The following is an 18,920-nucleotide window of genomic DNA, read 5'->3' as shown; positions in this document are numbered from 1 at the left end:
GGAGATCGTAATATTGAGACGGGACTTTTGTTTTAATTCGATGACCGTTATTGCATCAGGTTCTCGTCATTCAAACTCCTCATTTCGCCGGGAACCGGAGGGATGCACCGGAGAAGCTCAACTCGACCGAGATTATCGCCGTTTATCCCCTTTTTCATGTCAGAAAAACTGATCAAAGACGCCCTGAGCGTGCGCCCTGAGAGCGAAGCGTGTTCCCAAAAATGAGCTCCCACATTGGGGGGTGGGGACAGAACACGGGCTCAAAAGGCGCCGGCTGCTGTCTGGGACAAGTGACATGCCTGGTGGGATAACTGCTGGCAGCGGAATCATCTCTCCAGTCCAGTGAAATGACAGTGACCCAGAACTGATGACGTGCGCGGCGTGTGCCAGGGGAGGATAGAGAGGCGCTTGACAGCAGTTGCGGGTACGGACTGCTGATGAGCCTGGCACACAAACAAGCTCAGACATTTTTGCTCAGGTAGGAGGGGGTCGGACCGAGAGTCACTCCTTTGCCGAGCAGCACGGTGTCGCGTCACTTTACCTTCAAGTTTTCATCTTGCGGGGTAGAAACACCCTCAGTAATCTCTCACAGTAAGACGTAAGTGATGTCTCCTGTACACTTCCGGTGCATCTGAAGCAACATCAAGGCGTGAAAGTCAGTGACCTATATCGCGAGGGTAAGGCACCTTTGTGATGGTCCCATTCCGATTTAAAGCTTCAGGGCTGCTGATTGCTAAAATCAAAATGTATCTCCTCAACCTCAGCTTCTTGGGACTGAGGTCGTTTAATATCCAAGAGAGGTTGTGAACACTCAAAGAAAAGCTTGTTCATTTTGCAAAACACAATCTGTAACCCTGCGCTGTTCTATCTATCGCTTTGTCCTTGCTCCGTTTCATTATCATATCGCTCCTTCCCCGTCATTGGATCTGGGCTTCAGCCAGAGGATCAGTGTACCAACAGTCCAAGACCATTAACGGCTTGAAAACCCAAAGTCCTACAATCGATACAGGCAATAAATAGATAAGGTACCAGTCGTGTAACATGTGTGAATACGCATGAGACTGCGGCGGGGCTGGGTGAAATTCTGGGTCGAATTAGTTGTTTTATACCATCATACTTTTACTTTTATCAAAACTGAAACGTAACTATACATTTGAGAACATGTGTTTCATGATTTTTGTCGAGCAAAACTCTCAGTAGGACAAGCCATGTTTTCAACTTTTTTGCCACATCATATTCAGAACTTATATAGAAAAAAATACACTAGAGATAGCGGTTACTGTTTATATAATCATTTCTCTCACAACCCTCTGATTAAAGCTGGAGGGCGAGTTTTAATTTCGACCAAATGGACGGTGTGGTCACAAGATCCCTCCCACACTTCAGTCAAACACATGCGAGTGTGGCGGATCACAATGTGCTGAGTCCGAAGTTGACAGAGACATTAAGTCTAGACATTAGTGCAGAGCTGTGAATGCTTATGGAGACGACTCTTATTAAAAAAAAAAAAAAAGGCATTAAGTGAACATGTATTAAAGCAGAAATGCTGCCAGCCACTTGCCATAATGGGAGCAGTTATTAAGCATGAATGTATGCCTGTGTCTCTGATAGCATAGGCGGTTATTTTATGAGTAGATTGGGACTGTGTGCTTTCCCCCCAGTTTGTGTCCTGCCAGCTCGACGCGGCTTTTTTCTTGCAACGCGGCGCTGCCAACGGAGACCTGCGATATGGCACTGGCAGCAGAGAGACCAGGAAATTCCATTCCCCTTGGATTTCTGTAAGGTATGTGAATCTGCTCCAGTACATGGCCACGCCGCTATAAAACAAAAAAAAAGACGGGGGAATAAAAGGACGGTGCGTGTAAAAGCCGCTGCCTCCAACATAGTGTGCATTTAATGGTCCAATTTTTTTTTTTTTTTAATTTTCCGTAACTGCCATGCGCGGATGTTGACCGAAGGGGAGCGAGAGCGTCGTTAAAACGATGACACCATCTGTCTGCCGCGGGTCCACTTTGTTTTTGTCTACACTTTTATCAGTTATTTTCACCGCGCCCCACGTACGGGTCCGGGCGCACGGTTACTGTCGCGTTTCATGTATCAACATGACGTTCGCTCCCCCGGACAAAACGGCCTTTTGAAAAGAAAAAAAAGAAGGGCGATCTGATCTAAATCTGCACTGTGACTTGCATACATAACAGCCCCCCCTCTTTCAGTGACCTTACGGAATGGAGAGTTTCGACTACAAAGCCGAGCAGACCATAAACAGACGAGCAGACAAAACGGTTCTTTCGCCCTCCAAGAGCTACGGTGACTTCTACCCATTGTTGATCACTGAGGTGTTTGTTTCCCTTGCGGCTATAAATGAAGGCCTTTTCATGTTCATGCTTTGAAAAAAGATGTGTTACTGATATGAGCACGTACAAATACTGCGTGCGTTAAGTGTATGTGAAGCAGGGTTGCTGCTGGACCAGAGTGTATATGGCCTGAAAAGAACATTAAATAAAAATTAAAAAACAGATTTTGGCTTCTTACCAGTTTTCCCAGCCCCACTCTCCCCTGTGATGAGGATGCACTGGTCCTTGTCCTGGTCCCTCAGCGAACGGTAGGCCTCATCCGCCAACGCGTAGCTGGAAGAGAAAAAAGGGGCACAGAGGCATGAGCTCTCATATCGCAACTGAATTGCTCCTCAGCTTGCATAATACTCAAAGTACTTCCGAGGGTATTTTGGGTCAACGTTATGGGCTACTAGAGGAATAATACACTTTTCTGTCAGGCTACATGGGTGAAGCCTAATCAACAGTGTGTGGCTTTACTGGAAATTAGGTCGCATCTGTACGACAGCCGCGGGACCGGAGCGATTCGGCCTTTATTTAGTAACGCTGGCTGCTTTATGTTTTCGGGATTTGGCTTTTGATATTTTATATCCTGCTCCTGTTCCCAAACTTAAACATGACTGCAATAAAGGTTGCTGTTAAAAAAAAAGCTAAATAAAAAGCAGTTATATGCTTAAAAGCCAGTGGGTTTTAAAAATATATATAAAACTTATAGTTTTTACTTTCCCATAATCACTTTCCAAGATTCACTATGAAAAGCGTTTAATTTGAAACTGAAGCCTCTTTTAACACAACCTGGTAGGTGTTTGAGTACAGCAAAAACCGTTGAATAATAAAAAGGGGTGTTCCCCTTATTAAATGAAGCCTATTGTCACACATTCCAGGACAGAGATACAATGGGAACGTAGGACTGGTTATGACCCCCCCCCCCCACTGAACTCCAGAACAATATATTATTTGTTCTCTTTATGCAGACAGTCCCTCATGATGGTTTTAGAGTAGGGTGGATGGATGTGAGGGGTCATATCACAATGACAATTTCTTTTTCTGACATCTTGTGTGGCACGGCCGTCTGTAATTTCGATGCGATACAGTCACAGAAGGAGAAAGGATGAGGTTACAGCAACAGCTTTTTTTTTTTCTTTTTTTTTTTACAGCTTCTGTTTGGCAAGCAGACCGACTAGACGGTGCTGCAGGAACATGTTCCAACTTTCTCCTCCAGCAGGACACGAGAGTGCAAATTAGCTTGCTAGAGGTCTCCCGCCCCCCCCCCCATCGGCTTTCATTCCTCTGGAATTTTTTCCAAAGCCATGTCTGGTAATAGCTGCGATTGTGGCACGCTTCGTGACGCACTCAAAATGTGCTGTTGGGAAGTTTGGTGAGTTAGTCTGAGACAGAGTAAAGCGGATGTGGAATATCGAGTCGTCCAAGACCTCCACGGTGAGCTCTTTGGGTCGGTCTGTGCTGGTGGACCGTTACAGGAGGGATGGGGCCACTGGGTCAAAATGCAATTGGTCAGAGAATGTAGTTTTCGGGCTCATGTCACAAAAGATTTGTCCACCCAGCTTAAGTGCCCTTGAGCAAGACGATAAATCGAAGTTTAAAAAAAGAGAGTAGTGATTCAACTCAATGGTGACAGCTTTGAAACCATCAAGGGCTTAATCTCCCTCCTAAATATCACGCTAAGATCAATATCTATAAGTCTGTCTAATTTAAAGTCCCCCGGGTCAGAGTATTATCATTAATCATGAATTTATATGCACCGAGTGTTGAATGTAGGCAGGAATGTCTGACTTTCACGGAAGCAGACAGATCTACCAATGTGCTCCGGCGCCTGGTCTAATCTCAGATATGTAACTCGGAGCGCGTGAAGTTTAATTTACTTGAAAAAAGGTAAATCGGAGCCGACTGCACTTTCAAATACAGCGTGGCAGCAGCCAGCAGGCTAGAAAAACTGGTTAGTCAGGGTTCAAAGTGAATTCTGAGGGAGGCGTTCATGACTGCAGTAATACCGACGGGTTATGTGGCAACATTCTGTCATTTCTTCATCATCTCCCCCAGCTTCCACAAATACATCAAGGCATGGAAAAAGAAAAAGAAGAAACTCGGGGTCTAAAACTGTCCAAATCTAATTTTGGCCACAGTATTAGTGGAGTCAGTTTGGCGAGGGCCAGAAGTGGGAGCGTATAATCACACGCTGAACTAACACTGACCTCCAATTTGAAAAGTAGCTGATTGCTTGTAAGAGGCCGTGGCGGAGAGAGGGCAGAGACGGACGGCCAGATGAATGGATTCCAGGCCACAATACAAAGTTTTAGCCCAGGCGGGATAATGGAGCCCAGGGTTCTGCGCCATCACACACTGCTTTGGGCCGGAGCCAGTGCGGCCCCCACTGTCAGTACCCTGGAGTGGAGGGGCACGCTAAATGCAGCGTTTCACTCTATAAGGAGTGCGTGAAGCTGGTGTAGAGATTTGGAGGTGTTCTCTATTTCAATATACTGAATAAAACTCAAATGTTTATGTGGAAAGAAAGGAATTCAGCGTGTTTGTTGGGCCTCAAGGAAACGCACAATGAATTCTGCTGAGAAACAAACAAGAGCTGATATCTTACATCTTACATTACCGGTGTCGTGAGCTGGTGAAACCTTTTTTTTTTTTTCTTTCTTCATTTCTCTGTACAACCAAGCGCAAGCTTCTCGCCGATTCTCCGCCCCCAAAATCTCTGATCACAGCTGAGCCTTCACGCTCTCCTGGCACTACACTTTTGTATGGACGAGACTTGCCACGGGACATTACGTCACCGCTGAAAAGGGCAACGCAGCGGCGCAGATGTCTGCTTTGTGAAAACACTCCTGTTGCCTGAGCTGATCCTGACAATGACAAAACCATCACACAATTATCCCCTCCCCAAGAGGGGGCCGGCGTGGGGACTGTATCAGGGGCAAGGCGCGGGGTGATATATAGGAGTGGGAGGTCACACACACACACACACACACACACACACACACACACACACACACACACACACACACACACACACACACACACACACACACACACACACACACACACACACACACACACACACACACACACACACACACACACACACACACACACACACACACACACACACACACACACACACACAAACACAAAACACGAGGTGAATCTACATTTTTACTCCGACTATGGATGCACACGTGCAATGGGAAAAAAAAAAAACAGAGGCAGAATTAAAAATAAAGAACATCCCTGTGGCTTCCGCATTAGGAGCAGGGGAGCAGTGTGAACAGCAAGTGAAAACACCACCCCGCAAATACGTGGAAGTCAAATTAGTGTCGAAGCCCCAAGGTCACCATCAAAGGCAGCGGAAGCAGTGAATGAGGCACCAGAATCCCAGAGGCCTCCCTGATCAGCGTGCAGCGCCGTGTGTGTGTGTGTGTGTGTGTGTGTGTGTGTGTGTGTGTGTGTGTGTGTGTGTGTGTGTGTGTGTGTGTGTGTGTGTGTGTGTGTGTGTGCGTGCGTGTGCGCTTGTGCGCGTGTGTGAGTGCGCTTGTGCGCGTGTGTGAGGGCTAGGCTGGGATAAGACTCTAACTGCTTGGCACCTCCCCTGCACATCTGCCTGCAGGCTGTAATTTGGACGTGCACGTGGCAGCGGTGAACAAAAACAAAAAAGCCACACTGGCATGAGGTAAGCGGTAGAAAATAAGTCTAGTCAGTTCTTTTTACTACCAGCCACTGGTAACTGGGGCACGGGATGGGGATGACGGGGCCCTGCAGTGCGTGACCTGAATCTTAAAATGGTGGATTACTTTTGAGGGCGGATTCGGCACCACTCTAAAAGTCGTCACATGCGGCTGACAAAGAAGCTGTAATGTATGGGCTGGAGCGAAGCCCACCCGGCTTCTGGCAGATGACGAGCCCCCCCCCCCTCCCGCCAGCTCACTGGTATGATGCTAAATTTAGATCATGATCCTGTTGTGTTTATCATGTATGCAACGAGGGTCAGTGCAGAGGCCTGTGATCTCAGTGCGATCTGGCTCGTCCGAAAGGGCCTCAGGAAATCCGCTTGGCTCTGATGGAGCGGCCAAGGAAGCAACTCTTTCCTGGTGGCTCGCGACCAGGTGGAGGAGTGGGTGTCTGGTGCAAAAGACACAAACACACACACTCTTACAGTGGCAGGCATTGGCGGGGAGCGGATACACATGCGCGCGCACAGACACAAGAAGAAGGGAAGGTTAGTGACAGATGTGGCCCATGTGTGGATTGGCTTTGACGACGTGTTGCTGTGAGGACGAGGCGGGGAGAAGATCATCACACAGGGGCCACAAATGAGACACAGGGACGTGGTTAACAGTCTTACATTCACCGCGGCTTCCTCGGTGCTCCACTTACAAGGTGCAATAAAGAACGCCCCTAAATGTCTAAATTAAAAGCCTCAGAGTGAAGAGCTGCTGCCACACATCTCTAATTTATTCCACACTCACGAGAATTGGAGCCGGAGACCTCTTGTTACAGTTAATTACTCATTGATACTCCCCGACACACACGTCAAACTTTGAGGGGGGTCCGGGGCTTTAATTTACTTTTACTTTGCACGGCAATTTAGTGTTCCACAGCAGGGGGAAAACACAGGTCCGCGTTGTTTGCTTGATCCTTGAAAAAAAAAAAAAAAAAAGCAGGAAAGGAGCATGCCGAGTACAGTGAGGTTGCAAAAGATCCTCAAAGCATTTTCTCAAACAAAGGCTCTCCAGTGCTCTCTTTCAGCAGGCTTCTTGCAAATCTGTATTCAGAATATATTTTCTTTTAAATGGTATTATAACAAAGGAGCTAAAAAGGAGTTGTCGGAGTCCTGCCGATTTAATAGAATGCATTCGGAGAGCGACAGGAGCCATGGACAAAACCATGCGTCCACATGCCTTTGGTTGCGGGGCATAGAAAAAACTAACCCTAACCCCTTGAGGAATAAAAAGATACACAGCCACGAGTGTGCCGCCACAGACAGGATGAGGTTAACAGAAGAGCAAGATGTCTGCTTACAGCCGCTAAAGCACCAACTCTAAGGTTTGAGGCCTTCCTCTCTCCGTCTTGCTCGGAGCCTCCTGGTCACTTCGAGCTCGCAGAGGTGAAGTAGTGTACAACACATCTTAACACTGGAGGTAGCTTCTTTTTTTTTTGTCTGTTTCACAATTTTGCCGACATGGGTACAAAACACAGAGTCTGGACAGAAGGCCTTGCTCTTCGGTTCTGATGACTTAAACCCAAAATATCTTTGTGAATGACCTACATCCCAAAATGAATGATATCATTATACATTCGATTTGGTTTGTTTTTGTGAATTAAAAAAAAAGAAATAACTGCGTGGGCTTTGAGCCCTTACAGGCATCGCAACATCCCCAGTACATGAACTCGCAGACAAAGGCTGCACAGATAAAAAACTGTTGTGTCTAATTTACTACAAGATCTCTTGGCATGCCTTCAAAGAAGCAAAGGCCTCGGGGTGAGCCACGCGAGGCCATACAGACAACAGACAGTACGGGGTCTGACTGGTAGGTGTAATGTCAGTCCCACATCGGCACCACACTGGTCAGTCAAACCCTCCCATGCTCCACACGGGCAAAAAAAGGAGGAAGCCACTGAGCGTTTGAGAAGGAGGGAAATAAAACTGTCAAAAGTTCTTCTCCCAGAGCCAAAGCAAACGGTTCCAAATGAAATATTAACAGTGCAAAGGTGTGGGAAGTGGCACCGGCTCGTAAGCGGCGGGTTGATAAAACACTTGTAGCCGCTGGAAGAAAAGTGGTCCGCACCGCCAACGGTTCATAAAATATTGCGCGGGAACAAAGATACGAGCAAGCTCAAAGTCCCCGTCTGCTCACAAGCGGGTTAATTCAACAAGCAAGTCAAAGGAGTAGTCAGTGTTTTACGGCAGAGGCAAAATAAAGACCACATCCAACACATGGATGATTATAATATCATCAGAACGAGACATCAAGCGACAAGGATCAAGCGCGCTATATGTTCACTCGGCATGAATTCATCAAAGCGGCGTGTTGCAATGTCTCCGGAAAAGAAAAATATAATTCATTCGGAGACACACAAGCACATGTTCACATCTGCATGCCTTTCATTTGGCCACTGGAAACAGGTAATGCTTAACTACATCTTTATCAAGTAACAAGTCTGAACTGAGGGAGCAAAAAAATGCACCAGATTTAATCTGAAACCGCAACCACATGGTTGTACATCAGCCTCAGGAGTAAAAGCTGAACCACGGTAACACAACAGCAGCAGCAGCAGCACTCCATCAGTTTCTACATTAAGCTCCAGCAACTACCGTAATGCAGTGCATTAAAATGGCAGTTATAAAGAACTATTGGAAGTGCATTGCCTCTAAAAAATTGAATAAATCTTCTCATTGTGAAAGATATAAGCTCCCATGGGGGAACAACATTTTTGTACACCTCTCTTATCTGTCCGCCTCCACTTCGCTATGCTCCACACAGGTGGTTATGCAACACGCTGTGGAAATACGTTCAATACGCATTGTTCCGACTATGAATGGAGGGAGTTCACAATGGGGTTTTTTGGACAGTCACAGACAAAAGGAAATCTAGGAAATAAAAATCTTGTGCTTGCGGTATCGAGAAATGAGAGCGCACGCAATGTTTGATCAGTCAGGTGGATGTATTATCTCCGAAACAACAGAGGAAGTCATAACTGAATTCATAACCCAAATTCAAAAGAGTTTGTACAGTGAGAGAAATTCAATATGACAATACATAGTAGAAAAGAGCCAAGCATAAATTACAGTGTACACTAACTACTTTCTAACAGGGCCCTCTCACCAATATAATATAATAAAGACACTATTATCATTTACAGAGTGATTATCTTTCTGGTATTTCGCCAAGCACTCATTATCCTCCTCTCTCTTACCATCATACTTAAAAAAAAACTACTTTGATCAATAATTTTACATAAGTTTTCCATTACTGACTGCGTGTATAGAAAGAAGCTCCGTCTTTCTGATATAGGTGTTAAGTAGATGTGGGAATGCTGCCTGTATATGCACAGAATCCTCCCAACTGATTATACACGGTTGCATTATCCAATTTCATACATCTGCATTTTAATCCAAGGGCGAAGAAGTGGGTGGAAAACATGAACACACACACACACTTTCCCCGTCATCTCCCTCTGGGTTCTCGGAGCTCAGCATTACGCCAACACACATGCTGGAGAGGACTCCTGCTGCCCACCTGAGTCAAAGTGCCACTTCATCAAGTGCCCACTTAAAAAAACTACCTACATGGCTTCTGTGCTCGAAAACATTCCGTTTTATATAATAGCAAAACAGTGTGTTCACGGCATAAGCGCCGCGAATAACTACAGCTGACAGATTAAAAAAAATTATTATTATAAAAAAAAGGATTACACAGCGCAATTAAGATTATTTTACAAATATTGTCTGTCCGTGCTTTATATGTTTTACTCGACTGTAGGGAACAATGACACCAAAAAGATTGTCTTTTCTTATAGAATCCACTGACACTTGAGTCTCAATTTGGGGAAACCATGGTGGTAGTATTGCAGGTGAGGTATTTATCCGAGGTAAGGAGGAGCAATTGCATTTGGGTGGTATGCCCAAATAAATGTTTAATATAAAAATAAAGTACATTTACTTATTGCCGTGCGATCAGGGTGGAAAGACAAACACGGGTGTGATGCCACGAAGCAGTAAATGGCTCCGAAGTCCATCGTGCCCACGGATGGAGCAGTAAAAATTGGCATGCTGCATATTCCAACGACATCCTGTCTCATGTCTAAAGATCAGTGACTATGAATTTTTTTTAAAAAGGGGACAGTCGGTAGTTTTGAGTTGTGTAATACAGCTTCGAGTTATTCTCAGAAGTTTGGCAGCAGTTGGACAGATTGATGCCAGTGATTTGACAAACTGGCATGAGTGACAGACTCTCAGCCCTCGTTCCTACAGGGGCTGTAGAAGGGAACATACAGTTTTGCTGTACGTCGCTCGTCAGACAGGCTCCCGGTAAAATGACCCGACTCCCGCGTGTGATCTCTCATCAGTGCCTTTGACACGGAGGGCACAGACCCCTCCCCCTGGAAACTGCAGTTACAGCAATTAATGATTCATGATAATCAATGCTTTGTGTTTTTTAAGATTGTTGGATGCACACATGCACGCGCACGCTACAGCTGCGTCATCTAAGCCATACTTGATATCTTAGAGAGATATATCAAACATTTTACGTTGTTACTCTTTTTGTGCAAGAGCAAAGGAAACGTCTCAATTAAACTGAGGGACCTAGAGGTGCATTCTTGTTTATTATCATATTGCATGCTCAAATAAGGCACTGCGGGGATACTTTTTCTTGGTTTTTTTCTCGGACGTCAAAACTAAAAAATTGATATTCAGTCAAGCTGTCATAGTCATGTGTAAGGCAGCTGAGAGTCTCGACATATGCCTCTTTGGTCCATTAGCCAGCCATGAAGCCACCCTGTAACCAATGCTCTGCAGCCGTCTCAATACCTCATTAAACATTGGGGAATATGATCTCACCCTGGAGACGTGGGGCGAGTCTCTCTCTCACACACACACACACACACACACACACACACACACACACACACACACACACACACACACACACACACACACACACACACACACACACACACACACACACACACACACACACACACACACACACACACACACACACACACACACACACACACACCTCTCAATCTGTGTCTGCCTTAGGGACAGAGAAAAGACGACTCGGGCCATCTGCAGTGCTGCTGCTCGGAGAAAGGCCTCTGATTAGTTCATCACTAAGGCCCTGTGTGTGCGTGTGCGTGTGTGTGTGTGTGTGTGTAAGTAAGGGAGGGAAACACCTGCCAGTTAATTATGAGGTGCCTCATCTGGACACTGAGCATTTTGCTAAATTGGGTCGAAGGAGGAAATGATGAATGGTGATTACAGACGGGTGTGGCTTTGCAGGTTTTTCTCCAGTTGGGTTTTGCATTGGGGTATGTTTTATGAATCGAGATAGCACTAAAGGGAAAGGAAGAAAAAAGCTTCTGTCACACAACTCCAGAAATTGGATAATCGCAACATTTATGACCAAGCTTGTTATGGTGGTTCGATGTGAATTGAAACGGATGCATGGTTTGTTGTTGTTTGTTTTTTATGAAAATGTGCATGAACCACATTGTGCATGTTGTGAAAAAAAAAGTCACTTGAAAACACATGAACACATCAGTAACAGCTGTCAGACTTTTTCTAAACTGGTGGATATGTTGTACTGTATTGTCTCTGGCCACATGAGCCACTGCTTGTCTGCAATAACTCAACGGGCAATTAGTCAACTAACAACTTAACAGATAGGAGACCAGCTGCAGATCTGCTGATGCGCGCGCACACGCACGCACGCACACACACACACACACACACTTTTCTATTTCTCTGGGGAGTACAAGAGCAGGTTTCAAATAGCACCTGCATACATTGATTGTTAAAGGACACAAAAGCCCTTCCACCCTTAAGACAAGAGACGCAGACACACACACGCGCGCATTCACACACACTGAGCCAATGATGTAACAACATTTAAATCAAAGGACAAAGATTCCGCTGTCCTTTGATAAATACGCTGTCATATTTAATCTCACCTGAACATCCGGGATAAAGGAAAAGAATCCCACAACGACACATTAGAAAATGACCCCTCGTACTGTACATGCGGAGTAGCATGTGTTCATATGTTTGACACCACCAGCTGGCGTTTAGTCACCGCGTGCAGGACCTTGTACAGCGGGACCGACTGTACAAGTGCATTGTTCTGCCAGGAAGTGATTTGTGACACTGACACGGTGCCACCTGTGACAACCATGCTGTGCAACCAATCTTAAACCGTCGAGGCCAAACGGGTGCTGCCGATTGACGCAGTAGTGTTATTTCCACCGTGTGTGTGTGGGTGTACAGACGTGTGAAAGGGAGTTGAAGGGTTAAGCAGTTATCTGTTGCTTGTTATTTGTTCTCTTAAGGATCTCTGCAGTGGCAGTGAGGTGAGAAATTCAGTCAAGTCGGCAGTTCCGTGCACATATTGTCCATCGGGCTTTCCGTCTAATTCATTCACTCCCGACAGCATGCGACGCCATCAATGCACGAGACTGTTGATGCTTTCAGGTACGCGCCAGTAACACTGGCGTGTACAGTTTTCCCACACAGAAATGGGTCAGAGGGGCTTCACACACACATCCACACCTCTTCGAAGGGCAACGGCGAATCCAAACGACTTTGGCCTCGTCGCCTGCAACCCGTCCTAAACTCCCGACTTTGTACCGATCAAGTGTCCAATGAGGATCAAAGACGGGAAGAGGAAGATTCCTCTGACCCCCCTGTCGTAACCTTAATTAAAGCCCACCGCTGATCCCCCTTGAGCGATTTGGCCGGTCAATGTTGGCAATGATGCCCCTCGGCCAGATGAGGTTCAGCCATGCAAACAACATGGTCACGAATGACAGGAACATTCTCTGGTCAGGGAATATTCTGGGGGATTTTAAGATTCTCCATCAACTCTGTTTTTTAAAAAAAAAATTTAATGGAATTACAGAACTCTGGTGCATCATCTCACATGTGTATGTACTGTTCTCCTTTTTCACATTTTCAATTAATGTGGTGAGAAATCTAATGGGGGTAATGTCTGCTTTGTGTTTTAGGCATCATAAACCGTGCATTTCAATTACTCGGTCAAATATAAAACCAATTACAGCGTCTAAATGTGTTGCCACACCACAACTATACAGCTGCCTCTCCATTTACAGATTTTAAGGCATCACAAAATCCAAAGCTACAAATTGCCTCTAACGTTGACAAATGAGTCAAATGTGGAACTGAATCTAAATGGAGGGTTGAGTTCAGTCTATACAGGAGACGGCCATATTAAAGATGTACGCAGTGGATGAAACAAGTACACATTATATGGAGAATGCAGTACGCGGATCAAGAAATACTCTCAAATGCGTATTGGTTTCTCGCCAGGAATTAGATCAGACCTGCATCAGTTTCCCTTTCCATGTGGTCAGAATAGCTTTGTGACATCTCTGTTATCTTTATCATATCACAGAGTGTGAAAGCAGGTGGAGACATCTTGCTAAGGTTTGTTGTGTAACTTTTAAAATGTCCAACAATGACTTATTGAGAGGTATAGATTGTCCGTGTCATAGAAAAACAACTTATGCTGTAGTTTAAAGCAGTTCATTTATTCATTTTCAGTGTATTTCTAACTTATTTGCTAGCTATCAGGTTCAAACATTCAAATGAAAAGTGATCTGTGTTGTGGAGCCAGCTGTTAATCCCTGCTAGTCTTTTTTTTGTTGTTGCACTAAGCGATGCTCAACATTTCTAGGGCTGTAGCGCTGAACCATCAAATTGCTACAGCTCTTCTCGTCATTAGGTAAAGAAAAGAAACAAAAAGTGTCCACCATAGCCATGAATATGGGTTGCTACTAGATATGAATCAAAATAAAATAATAATAAAAATACCACTAAGGGGCTTATTGAAAAATGAGCATGAGCATTTGACCAGATCTTTGGGGTTTACCATTACTTGGGGAAGATCAATGCACAGCCACAAAGCTTGGTCCAGATGGTCCGACCGGGGGATTAGGATGAATTCATGTAGCATGTTGAAACAATCTGCGTTTGACTGGCATTGGCTGGCCCTCGGAAAGAGCCTGTCCTATTGAACTGGGCTTCATCTCCTTTACCTAAAAGACTGATGATAAGGTGATGTTTAACATGGTTAGAGGATGTACATTTCAGACGGCCGATGGCATTTATCTTTCACCCATCAGCAGCGATGCAGACATCGAGATGGTTTTGAGCGGAGCTTGAACACGTGAGAGATGTTTGCGGACGTCTTTCTAGGACTGCCTCTTTGAGCTTCCACTGCCAGTGACTGAACTTTACAGCTTGACAGAGGGCACGTTCCGTGTGGGAGAATGCATTGCCCTCACAAAGTAAATTAAAATTCGACTGCCCCTGAACGCAGGTCAAAGCTGGTTTTACCAAGGCTCCTTCCTCGTAAGGTATAATTTGTTTGCATCATAGAAATACAACATACGCTGTAGTTAAAAGGGAGCAGTTAGCTCTGTGGATTCACAGATGGCTTAGACATCATCCCGGTTTTTAAAGCCGTTTCAGCCACAGCAGAAGCAATTGAATCCAATGCACATGGCAAAAAAATCCCTTTGTAAAGACTGTGACAAAAGGCTGGCTGACTACGTAAATCGTGTGGTAATGCAGCTCGTCTAAGCCAAACGACAACGTTTTTAAATGCCCACATATGATTAGATCTTCCCTCCAGCAATGCACATGCTCGGTTATTGTTTAAGTTTTAGTAATGAGGCCTGTAAAGCTGGTGTGCGCAAATTCATGGATACACATGTTTGCAGTACAGTACAGCTTCAATTTTACCACTCAAAACGGTGGAAACAGAAGCGTAGTGAGTGATACGCTGGAAACTTTTTCTCTTTATCTTATCATTATGACATAAATGCTGATCGCACAAGGCAATGGCTAACGGAAAATGACACCATCTGCAATTTGTTTGGTTCCCTCTGAAGCCTTGTGTTCCCTGTGCATCTCTGCCAGCCAACGGGCACGTCGTTTTTTGGGCAAAATCGCGGCTTGATTTATGGCCCATAGGAGGCGTGTCTACCACCGCGCAGCCAAGACAGAAAGCGGTTACCGTTTTCGTTTTCCCAGGTAGCTCGGCAGCTTTCCCCGGGGCGGCGAAAATGGGGTATGATGGAACAACCGCGTGGAAACGCTGCCAGGCAAAAGGGGGAGAGAAAAATGAGCCACAGTGACAGATGAGTTAAAGTTGGCGAAGAAAATGGAGAGCGATTGAACCCCCGGACGGGCAGTCACTCGATGGAGTGGCGTCACGTGACGGATCAATCCTCAGTTTGAGCTTTGAGCCAAAGAAATAACCTTTTTTTCCCCCTTTAAATGATGGATCTGTTGTGGGCAATTTAAGCTCTCATCACTCAAATGGTAAATTGTAGGACAGCCTCCTAAATTTCCTTTAAAAAAAACAATGTACCGAGTAACTGACCATGAGGAAAAACTCCTCGTGTGCCCAAGTAGTCCCTACCTATAAGAAAAGATGGAAGAGACAGGCACTGAAAAACAAAAGGCGGCCGGGGGGGCAAAACTGCCTGTTTGTCTGCAGGGAGTATGTCTGTTCTGAGACGAGGGCACTCTCACTCTTTCGCTCGCCGCCTCTGAGGGGTTCTGCTGCAGCCTAGAGACACGGCAGGCTAATTGACGAGCAGTGGCCTTTGTTTTATCTTGGCAGCCTCGCAGCAATGCTTACTCAATGTTGCCGGTGGACAGATGGCGTGTCACGGTGCTGAATGGCCGACAGAAGCTGCAGACTGACTCTCCACACAAGAGCTAGTGTCCCTCTGATCTCATCCCTCCCACCCCACACCCCACCCCGCCATCCGGCCATCCCCGACCCCCGACACAGCCATCCACTTTACTTACTGGGTCCACATTGATAATCCTTACAGAGGTTTGCAATATGCTCTATCTGCAGCAGACAGATGACCGCCGCTTCTCAGTGCATTCAAACTAACAAAACAAAAAACACTTGTGCCATCCTCCAGGTCTTTGTTCGAAGAGTTCACAGGAGAGAAAATCCAATTTAAAAACCCCAAGGTCAAACTCGTAGCCGCTCGAGCCTCAAGTGAGGCGTACAATTGACATCATTACAAGGTGGCGTCGGGGAGGTGGACTCACATGTGTGGACTGAGTTCGTAGAAGTTTCTGTTGCGATACTCCTCCACTTTGTCGGGTGTGTAGATGGGCAGGGACCGGTAGGGGTTCATGGAGATCACCACACTGCCAATGTATGTCTGGAGGAAGAAGAAGAAGAAGAAGAAGAAAAAAGGGAAACAGTAAGTGTGGCATTTTCTTCTCACTTTTACACAGACTGACAGGAGCACTGCTCCCCGAAAACATTTCCTCGCATCTTTCCGTTTGGGTGTAAACTGTTAAGTCGAGATGGGGGGGGGGGGGGGGGGGGGGGGATTCTACCACCGTCACTGTTTCTCAGCTGCTAATTCCCTATGCCTTGTTGGGACGTGCAATGCCTGGAGTGAAAAGTGCAAACATTAAAATTCTAAACTTATGGAATCTGTGGGCTGGGAAGTGAAACATGCTGGTGGTGATGAAGGAGGCTCAAGGTAAGTATAAGTGTTCATGGTATCATACCAATACAAGCAACATTACAGAAACACAAAACTGCATCTAAAATGAAAATCTTTTTAAAATAGCAGAATCCATTAAATGTCCTCCATTTTAAGAAAAAACTAACATTGTGGCACCAGATAATTACACAATATCTAATTAAAATGTCAGCAGCCGGTTTTTAATCAACCATTTGATCAAATGACTAAAAAGCGATGTTTTCTCAGTTTCACACACTCACACTAGAAGAACACCTTTATGTAACATTCACGCGGCTGCTGTTCGGCAGATAACACTTGTCAGATATTTTTTTGAAAGCAGAGGTAGTCGGCAGAGGTAGTCATCTTTATCATCCTCCTACGCTCAAAACGGAGTCCAGATAGCACTTTTCAAACATCCACCTGAAACATTCTCTCTGCCTTTCCACGGTAATGGCTGTTGCATAACCCACTCTGGCATGAGTGGAGCGTGGCCTTCCCTGCAGCAACGCCACAGCCTCCCACGGCCTCTCGTTCAATAGCACACCGGAGGCAGAATGAGGCCTTTTCAAGTGCAGAGGACGGGTACAAAAGGGAGACAGTGTGTGCGCAATGTAAACAAAGTATCATGTGTTATTGAGGGGCTCTCTTGACCAAAAGAGAGAGAGAGAGAGAGAGAGAGAGAGAGAGAGAGAGAGAGAGAGAGAGAGAGAGAGAGAGAGAGAGAGAGAGAGAGAGAGAGAGAGAGAGAGAGAGAGAGAGAGAGAGAGAGAGAGAGAGAGAGAGAGAGAGAGAGAGAGAGAGAGAGACACACACACACACACACACACACACACACACACACACACACACACACACACACACACACACACACACACACACACACACACACACACACACACACACACACACACACACACACACACACACACACACACACACACACACACACACACACACACACACACACACCAGATTTATAAATTTTTTTCTACTGTAGATCATTAAGAAAAATCAAAACTTCCAAAGAAATTCAGGATTATTTCATGAACCGTCTCGCAGATCATAAAGCCGGTGTCAGAAAGACTGAACACAGATTAGACCCGAGGGCCTTTCAGCCTTTTCGCACCAAATCCAAAGAGAATCTACAGTCGATTTTTGAAAAGTTAAAAAGTAGAAAGTGTGATGTGCATGCATGTCGACCTTATGCCAACAAATGTAGTGCTGTGCTCCGATTTCTTTGTCACTCAGCTCAACAGGAGTTCGGTACCCGTGTGGAAGACAGCATAACTATTTTAATATGCCTATTTATACAAATGTTTATAAAATTTGCTAATCAAATGAAAACTTGGGAGTGACAAGTCCCTTGAAGTCCGGAGTCATGATTTATTCGAAGTGGATAGGACTCACAGATTTGTTTTGACTGCATGTAAAAAAAAAAGACAATATGGTCATTATATAATGTCAGGACATCCATTAACTCCAATACAAGATAATTTGTTTAAACAAGGTGTAAATGCCAGTTAATGAAGTGGAACTGATCATCCTGCCACAGGGCTCGACGGAGTTTAAAAAAAAACATTAAGAACCGCAGACATTCTCGGTGATTCCCCCTCGCTCAGAAAGACATAACAGGGAGATTTTCATTCCCTTTGATTTTCCACTGAGTTATTGGGTACATGATAGGCTGTCCCTCTGGGAAACAAAGCCATGTTTCTTCTGCTGTGAGCCGTCATATGATAGTTTGGGGTGGGGGTGGGGGGCGGGTTGGGCCCATTTGTAAGGGAAGATGCCACACAAGGAAAAATGCTTTCGCGTGCAGGGATCGTACACCGCACATTTATTGGATAAGTGTAGGATTCAGATGGTCATCAATCTGGAATGAAGTTAATGCCACCGAAAAGCTTCCATTATGGACTCAGGGAATCATGTGATTTACCTTTCCATGAATGCCATTTTTTCCCCCATTCTCTCTTCATTAGCAGTCAGTACTGAAGCAAAAGAGGAGCATTAGAAGATTTTTCACCGGCGTGATTGAACCGTCTCTTCTTCAACTAGTTCACAACATTTAGGTCAACACACACACACACACACACACACACACACACACACACACACACACACACACACACACACACACACACACACACACACACACACACACACACACACACACACACACACACACACACACACACACACACACACACACACACACACACACACACACACACACAAAACACCATTCCAATCCCTCAGCAGGATGCGAGCTGCATCCCGACAACATATCTAGTGCACCACTAAGGCAATCATTGTTAA

The 18,920-nt window shown here is 45.4% G+C and overlaps 1 protein-coding gene across 5 annotated transcripts in view; it reads right to left on the bottom strand.

Moving 5' to 3' along the window:
- myo1b (myosin IB) overlaps positions 1-18,920 on the bottom strand; it is a 59,651-nt gene that overhangs the window by 29,058 nt on the left and 11,673 nt on the right. For all 5 annotated transcript variants that reach the window (XM_047337035.1, XM_035604596.2, XM_047337034.1 and 2 more), the window contains exons 3-4: positions 16,174-16,289; positions 2,533-2,627 (exon numbers count right to left, since the gene is read on the bottom strand). In XM_047337035.1, coding sequence (XP_047192991.1) covers positions 2,533-2,627; positions 16,174-16,289 — 211 coding nt within the window. The remainder of the gene's footprint in view (positions 1-2,532; positions 2,628-16,173; positions 16,290-18,920) is intronic.

This window comes from Scophthalmus maximus, chromosome 14, assembly GCF_022379125.1.
Source record: "Scophthalmus maximus strain ysfricsl-2021 chromosome 14, ASM2237912v1, whole genome shotgun sequence".
Classification (NCBI taxonomy): Eukaryota; Metazoa; Chordata; class Actinopteri; order Pleuronectiformes; family Scophthalmidae; genus Scophthalmus; species Scophthalmus maximus.
The sequence above is the reverse complement of the archived record's forward strand: the minus strand, read 5'-3'. Positions and strand labels throughout refer to the sequence as shown.